The following is an 8,738-nucleotide window of genomic DNA, read 5'->3' on the forward strand; positions in this document are numbered from 1 at the left end:
TAAATAAATTTCTCCCACACAGCTATAACAAAGGGAGTGCAACAAAAGAACACGCACAGTTTCAGTGATGTGAAATCATGTGAGAACATGCCACCATTGTGCCATCTGCTGGAAAAACCTGAGGGTGAATTCAGGTAAAGTGGTTGTTTAAACTTGTTTGTACTGCGCTCAGTGAAGTTTACCCTTTCAGATTAAACACCATCATCAATTAAAAGGACACCATTCCTTTGAATAATACAACAGTTTGACCAATGCAATATGACACTGGTGATTGACTACAAAGACTCACTTTTTATAGTAAACACTTTGACCTTTTCCTAAATTATAACTCTGCTATACTGTGTAGAAAATGTCAATGCATTTATAATTTTACAGTATGTTCACATTATGGTGGAGATTTAATTAAATTTTTTTTTGACAGTGTACCATCATTAAAAAAAAAAAAATCCTTTTCTTTTGGGACAACAGGGAATAAACAATTCAGTAAGGTTGCTTTAGCAATATACATTTACTAATATACATTTTTAAATTAGATAAAACAACAATGTATTCTACCACTATTTAAAACATTATATTGGGCCAGTAACATGGTTTGGTAGACTTTTGTTTTTTCAGTTGGCTCAACATATTATTTCTCATTGAACCAATGTTAACAGACTGTTGCCACAATTGATAAAATTCGGTTAGCAGACAATTCAATTGGGCCAGTGAAAAAATGTAAATGTGATCAGTTACTAAAATAATTTTAGAGTTATGGAGGTCTTTTTTAAAAAACTGAAAATAAGTGTGCATATCATTTTATTGTGTTTGAGTGTGCATATAATTTTATTATATAGACATTTCATTATATGCAAATTTATAATTTAAATTCAAGGTTTAAATTATAATCACTATTAAAGTTAATTTGAAATGTTTAGAGGCAACGATACCTATCATTGTCCTATCATAACAAACAATAATGGAAAGCATATTTATTCAGATTTCAGATTATGTATAAATCTCATTTTCAAAAATAAAATGATCCTTATGGCTGGTTTTGTGGTCCAGGGTCACATTTCTGATTAAAATACAAGATTTTGACAAATCAGGGATGGCTCACGTTGTCTGAAGATATATTTGTCTGGAATGCATGATCACTAAATGCATATTGCTTGCAAATAACATAATGTATAACTGAATTATAAATTATAATATTACAGCTTGACCTTAAAATTAACCAAACAACCAAGAAAAAAGAAAAGAAAAGAAAAGACCACTGGTATTTAAATTACAAATAAATACATTACCAATATGACACATATGGTTCTTGTCCTCGATACTCAGAAATATTATTTTGTAATCTCAAACGACGTCTGAATTTTATAAATTCCCTACCGTAAATATATCAAAACTTGATTTTTGATTAGTATGCATTGCTAAGAACTTTATTTGGACAACTTTAAAGGTGATTTTCTCAGTATTTAGATTATCTTGTCATCTCAATTTTGCAAATTTCCTACCGTAAATAAATATATCAAAACTTAATTTTTGATTAGTATATGCATTGCTAAGAACTTAATTTGGACAACTTTAAAGGTGATTTTCTTAATATTTAGATTTTTGTTGCACCCTCAGATTCCAGAACAGTTAACCAAAGAAAACAAAAAAACAAAAAAAAAAAGAAAAGAAAAGAGAAGAAAAGAAAAGACCACTAGTATCTAAATTATAAATAAATTACCAATTTGACACATAGTTCTTGTCCTCCAGGTGGCGCTTGATACTCTAAATATAAATATTATCTTGTAAACTCAAACAACGTCTGAATTTTATAAATTCCCTACCGTAAATATATCAAAACTTGATTTTTGATTAGTATGCATTGCTAAGAACTTTATTTGGACAACTTTAAAGGTGATTTTCTCAGTATTTAGATTTTTGTTGCACCCTCAGATTCCAGAATAGTTAACCAAAGTAACAAAAGAAAAGAAAAGAAAAGAAAAGAAAAGAAAAGAAAAGAAAAGAAAAGAAAAGAAAAGAAAAGACCACTGCTATCTAAATTAAATACTCAGAAATATTATCTTGTAATCTCAATTTTGCAAATTTCCTACCGTAAATATATCAAAACTTAATTTAGCATTGCTAAGAACTTCATTTGGACAACTTTAAAGGCGATTTTATATTTCGGCCAAATATTGTCCTATAACAAACCATTCATCAATGAAAAGCTTATTTATTCAGCATGTATACATCTCAATTTAAAAAAAAAAAAAAGCCCTTATGACTGATATTGTGGTCCAGGGTCAGATATCTTGTTATAATAAATATTTATCCTACCATTTTCTAATATTCGACTACTGGATTAGACCACGCCCCCTGTACAAACCCCGCCTTCCAATGATGCGCAACCTGAACGCAGCAAAAAGCCGAAGTCGTACTGTAACAGATACAGAACTTGGTGATTTCCCACGAATTTTCAGTGATATCTCTCAGGTAAGGGTATTTTATATGTGGCATTCAAAAAAAAAGTTGACAGCGTTAATAATTATATTATAATATCGTCTTAATAACAGTTGTAATAGCAATGTAATCAATTGTAATGCTAGGAACTTCCTAGCGAGGAGTCTTTCTGGCTACGACTGTAAGCTGAGACGGACCACACTTGTACATGTGCCGGATGTAAACACAACTACCACGTGTTTAAGTACTAGTGACTGTGCCTTACACATGGCCTTACATTCAGCAGGCAGCTGGTGATCTGTGCGGATATTGGGGCCACAAGAGGCTGTTTTGGAAAGACAACTCCATGAATTTGATCTACTGAAACGGAAACACATTTAAGGTAAGCTGTTTAGTTACTAGTCGAAAAATTGGTGTTTAAAATAAAGTCAACCTTATTAAATCTTGCCGTTTTAATCGTGGCTGTTAAAGTTTTTTTTATTGCTAATGGCTAGTTACAGTGCCTTGCGAAATTATTCATAACCCATTCATTTTTTCACATTTTGTTATGTTGCTGCCTTATGTTAAACTACTTTAAAATATTTTATCCCACATCAATCTACACTCCCTACTCCATAATGGAAAAGCAAAAAATAGGTTTTTAACATTTGTGCAAATTTATTAAAAATAAAAAACTGAAAAGATCCCGTTGCATAAGTATTCATACCCTTTTCTGGGACACTCGAAATTTAGCTCAGGAGCATTCATATTGCTTCTAGATGTTACTACACTTCGAGTGGAGTTAAACTGTGGCAAATTCATTTGATTGAGTATGATTTAGAAAGGCACACACCTCTCAGAAAAGGTCTATCAGCTGAAAATGCATATCAGAGCAAAAACCAAGTCCTGAGGTCAAGATAACTGCCTGTAGAGCTCAGTGACAGACTTGCGTTAAGGCAATGATCTAGGAAAGAGTTCAGAAAAAAATCTGCTGCACTGAAGGTTCACAGAAGCATTATCCATAATGGAAGACGATTGGAACAACTGGGACTCTAGAAAATGTCTGCCAGCCCCCATCCAAGCTGACAGAGCTTGAGAGGTGAAAAGGTGAGGCAAAGAATGGCAGATAATTGCCAAATGCAGATGTGCAAAGCTTGTCACATCATACCCAAAAAGACTTGAGGCTGTAAAGGTGCTTCAACTATGTACTGAGTTAAGGGTATGAATACTTATGCAATGTACTTATTTCAGTAAAGTTTGCAAACTGACACCCTGATGAAGGCAAGTTAGCCGCAGCGCGTCGGTGCATGTTAGATGTTTTTAATTGTAAAGCCATGTGAATAAAGGCTTTTTATTCTTACTAAGAAGCCTTGGTTTGATGAGTTTTTTTGAAGATATGTAAAGATTCCCGTGACCAAAGAGCACCGATTCAAAGACTTCACACCCCAGCAGCATCTTGCATACTTTTGGATTCATGTACTTATTTCAGTGTTTTATTTGTAATAAATTTGTAAAATTTGCAAATCTGGTTTTTGCATAGTCATTATTATGGTGTATGGAGTGTACATTGATGTGGGGAAAAACTAATTTAAAGCAGTTTAACATAATGCTGCAACAAAACAAAATGTGAAAAAAATGAAGGGGTATGAATACTTTTGCAAGGCACTGTATATACTGACTGACATGTGTTTTATTTGATTGTACAAGTAAAGTCATGGCAGGTAGCAACAGAGGACGTGGAAGAAGCCAGTTTACCTTCAATGTGGACGCACTGGGATTTGGGAGGGGGGATTCCTTACCCACATCTGCACATACACCTTCTCCTCTTTTTCCTGTAAGTGTTGTATTTACATGGCAATATACCATTAATGATTGTTATTACACATGCATTGTGCTATTAATGTCTTTTTAATGTTTAAAATGTATTTTTTTCATTCAGCCTATGCAGTTTAGGCCAGTTCCTCTGTATGCGGGTGAAGAGGTGGAATATATGCTCGCTCTTAAACAGGAGCTGAGAGCTTCCAGCAAGAACCTGCCGTTCCACATTAAAGCAGCCAGAACAAAGTCAGGTAAAACGGGTCGAAACAAGGTGTGGGCGATACATTGGTGTTTAAAGAGTGGCCAATTCTGAGCACAAAGGATTCAGATCCAGCATGATTTAGAGAATGAGATCCTGCAGTTTCTGGATTTGCATTTGAACTGTGGGCAGTCACTGAAATATTCGAAGACAACGACCTATCAGTGAATGAATGGTTGAAGATCAGGTTTGAACGGCTCTCTTTATTGTTTTCTTTTTGTAGATGTGGCACGGTACTCTGATAAATATCAACACGGAGAGCCGAAGAACAACTGCATTGAATGGAGTCCAGGTGAGACACTACAGCTGATAATAAAGCAGTGGATATTTAAAATCTGAAATCAAACATGCTGAAAACAATGCTGTTTGTGTGCTAAAATTGGTTTGAAATCAATGATTGGTACGCGACCAGTCAAAAGATTTTAGACTACGATTTTTTTTATGTTTTTTTAAAAGCTGCTCACCAAGCCTGCATTTATTTGATCCAAAATACTGCAAAAGTAGTAATATTGTGAAATATTTTGACTATTTAAAATAACTGCTTTCTGTTTGAATAGATTTTAAAATGTAATTTATTTCTGTGATCAAAACTAGATCTTCAGCATCATTACTCCAGGATTCAGTGTCTCATGACCCTTCAGACATCATTTTAATATGCTGATTTGCTGTTCATGAAACATTTTTATTATTATTATTATTTTTTTTTTTTTTTCAAAATTAAAAACTGTTTTTTCAGGATTTTTTAAACTTTTGTAATATTATACACCAAACCATTCAAATGCTTGGTGTATGTTATTAAAACATTTATAATGTTACAAAAGTTACAAACATTTCTATTTCAGATATATGCTTCTTAAATGCCTCTTTCTTTATAGTTCTTTTAATTACTTTGTATTTATCAAAGAAACTTGTAAAAAATCTTCTCAGCTGTTTTCAGCATAATAATCAGAATATTAGAATGATTTCTGAAGGACATTTATAATATTTCTATTTCAAATAAATGCTGTTCTTTTAAACTAGAGTGATGGCTGCTGAAAATACACTATTATATTACATTATAAATGTACATAAATTGCATTTGAAAATAATTCAGTCAAAAGAAAATATTAAAACAGAAAACACATGTTGTAAAGTGTATTAAGATTTCACAGTATTAATGTTTTACAATACAATTTAAAAAATTAAATAAGCATAAGAGAGTTCTTACAAAAATATTAAAAATCTAATTAACCCCAAACTCTTGAACATGTGGTGTACATTGGGAATTTTTTTATTAAATGCAGTTTCTACTAAAAATTCAAAATAATACTTCTGATCTGATTTACTGCTGGCGAGGGTCCTTTTCATTTTTAATAAAAATTTGAAAAGAGGATTTTAATCAGTACCGTTCTTTAGTTATTGTGCGACAGCTGACTTGTTTTATAGTAAAATGTATTTAAAAGTCAGTTCTCTCTAAAAAATATTCGAATTCATTGCAGACTGGAGCCGAATGCCAAAAGAGCTTTGCATTAAAGTACGGAAACCAAGGAAAACAGGTGAGAGAAGCTCTATGTATATGTATTATCATTATGATTATTGCTAACGTGTGTTTTGATACTAATGCTAATACATGTTGTAATAAGTGTAAACCTTGTTTTTCAATACTTCTTCTCCATTTTAAGTCATAGGTGCCAAGCCACAACTCACGCGAAAACCAAAAGTAACTGCTGGCAAAGAAGAGGTTCTCCAAAAACTAGAGGTATAAGTTCACAGAAAACATAATATTGTAACCGTGATTTGACATTCAAATAAATTGGAAAAAGGTAATAAATTGGATTAAGGATGAGCTAACTGAAAGAAACATTATTTATAATTGAACCTAAATGAACAGACTAAAACAATCAGTTTTCCGCCTTCTCCTTATTTTGTGTTTTCAATGCTGATGTTCAATCCATGTATGCAAAGTTAATTTGTGCAATGACCTTTAGACACTTGAGAAAAGAGAACAAGAGCAGCATTCTGAGGAAGAGGGGGATGAAGAGAAGAAGAAACAGAAAGATGAGGAAGAGGAGCCTGATTTGGATGAAGACTATGACGAAGAGGAGCTTGAAGATGTAAGAATACCATCATCATTTAACAGAAAACATCTTAGAATCTTTGTGGTGTTATTGTGTATATATTTTAGGAGAAAAAGGCGATATTTGATGTATGGTGCTCAGTATAAATCACTGTTACTTTTCGCTGCATGGAAAAAGTGGCATAGCCATATTGCAGAACATCTTCGTATGTGTTCAACAGAGCAAAAACATGTTTAACAGAATATGTGTACTGTGTTTCAGGAGACAGACTACATCATGTCCTACTTTGACAACGGAGAGGATTTCGGAGCAGATAGCGATGACAATATGGACGAAGCTGTCTATTAATGTATTCTAAGAGGCATTTTATTTAATAGCTCTTCTCACTGGGAGATGAATATTTCTATGAGTGAGACTGACTGAATGTATGTATTTCAAGAAGAAGTGTCTTAGTTCATGACATACTGAATCAGTTTGAGACTGATTAATATTATGAAGATCCAGAGAGTCAGTGCTGCTACTAAAAATGCTGTTCTGGGATTTCTAAGCTGCGCCACATAAACAGATTGTGATCGCTACAGATACTGCTGCTATTCCAACAGTGCTGGAAAGTTTATAAAAGATAGTCTGCTTTTAACTTCAGTTTTATTATTCTGTAAAAGGCAGCACACAGAAGCCATCATTCCTTTTTGTGGGACAGGAGAGGACACTACAGACTGTTAACCTGCATTTATTTAAACTAAAGCATCTCATGTTTACACCTGATAATGCCTTGAATTGTGAATTACACCCGTATAAGTGTGACTTCATCTCTTTTACGCTTTTTGTGTGCGAATGAATAATAAATATTAGGGAAAAACTGAATTAATGGTTCTAAAAATTAGATTTTTAGGCAGCATGTGAAGTCATCTGATGCATTTTATTCTGGAGTTCGACGACTCAGTTTTTATTCACTTCCATTATATGGAAAATAATGGTTTAGAGTGGACATTATTACAATTCGTCTATTGTGTTCCACAGAAGTATGAAAGTCATGGGTTTGTAGTGAATGTGAGTAAATGACATTTTCATGTGAGCTTTTTCTTTACTAGTGGAGATTTTTTTCAAATGTTTTATCAGGCAGCCAGCAGGTGGCGATATTTGTCTTCAGTGAATGAACTTACTATCATGAGCTTTTACAATAAGTCACCTGATTAAATAGCTTTAACAAACCAGTGTTTTACAGTGCAGGCAAGATTTTACAAATATATCAATATCAAAATAACATAAGCTTAAGTGCTTTTTATTTTACAAGATTTTTACAACACCAGCTTATTATGTCTTTATTACATTATTTACGTCTTACATCTGTTTTATTTGATCAAATATTTGTTTCATTTATTATCCAGTTAAAATGCATGTTATAGGGTGTGTTAAGTGCAATGAGTCTCTAGATATTCATCTTATTTTACTGCATCATTCCTCAGTGACAGATTTATGCTGTTTGTGCAGCAACATTCTGCAGAGCTAAAAGTTAAGCTAACAAAAGCTCAGCTGCTCTCTAAGATTAAAATGAAAAATCATTTCAATTGAATTTAAAGTACTTTATTGGCATGACTGTGTTCACAAGCTATTACATATGAAAAAAGTCATTATTTAGCAAGCCTGTAACCACCTAAATCAATGATTTAAAAAGGCCATAATTTACCATATAAATATGTTTTGCAATGTTTATGACTGTTATAGGGCCAGCTGTGGACCGATTTCCAAAAAAATTGGCATGCTTGTTTTTTAAGAATCTTCTGTCGCATGTGCTCAGCAGGTTTCGTGATGTTTTGAGTTTTCCTTTAGGCTTTAGGATTTGGGGTTTGAACAGGCCCCTTTTCTAAATGACCCTGTTAAAGCTTCCCAAAGAGTTAATTTAAATTTTTTTAAACTAATTATTGGCCTAGAGAGTCCAGAGAATTGTACTGCAAAAAACCTAGGACTAGTTTGCAAAAGTAGGCATTTTACATTTTCTCGATCATTTAACAAACAATTTGATTGGCAGTAGTGGTTCTAGAGGCAAAGTTGTTCAGAATGAGGAGTTCAATCGTACAATATGAATATTGTGTGTATGTGCGTAAAAATGTGCAAGGTACAGTCGTTTACGATTGTAAATCCCTCCATTGGTGGATTTCTTTCAAATTTGTCTCAGGCCTTTGGGGCAG

General features: G+C 33.1%; 1 protein-coding gene across 1 annotated transcript; it reads left to right on the forward strand.

Moving 5' to 3' along the window:
- The first annotated feature begins 2,683 nt into the window (after positions 1–2,683).
- On the forward strand, positions 2,684–7,637 carry LOC141305429 (DNA-directed RNA polymerase III subunit RPC7-like). Its single transcript, XM_073832530.1, has 8 exons — positions 2,684–2,818; positions 4,123–4,249; positions 4,355–4,484; positions 4,716–4,784; positions 5,971–6,027; positions 6,154–6,230; positions 6,460–6,585; positions 6,811–7,637. Exons 2-8 carry the CDS (start codon positions 4,130–4,132, stop codon positions 6,895–6,897), a joined length of 666 nt encoding a protein of 221 aa, XP_073688631.1. The 5' UTR covers positions 2,684–2,818; positions 4,123–4,129; the 3' UTR covers positions 6,898–7,637.
- Positions 7,638–8,738: the final 1,101 nt, after the last annotated feature.

This window comes from Garra rufa, unplaced genomic scaffold (genome assembly GCF_049309525.1).
Source record: "Garra rufa unplaced genomic scaffold, GarRuf1.0 hap1_unplaced_002, whole genome shotgun sequence".
NCBI lineage: Eukaryota > Metazoa > Chordata > Actinopteri > Cypriniformes > Cyprinidae > Garra > Garra rufa.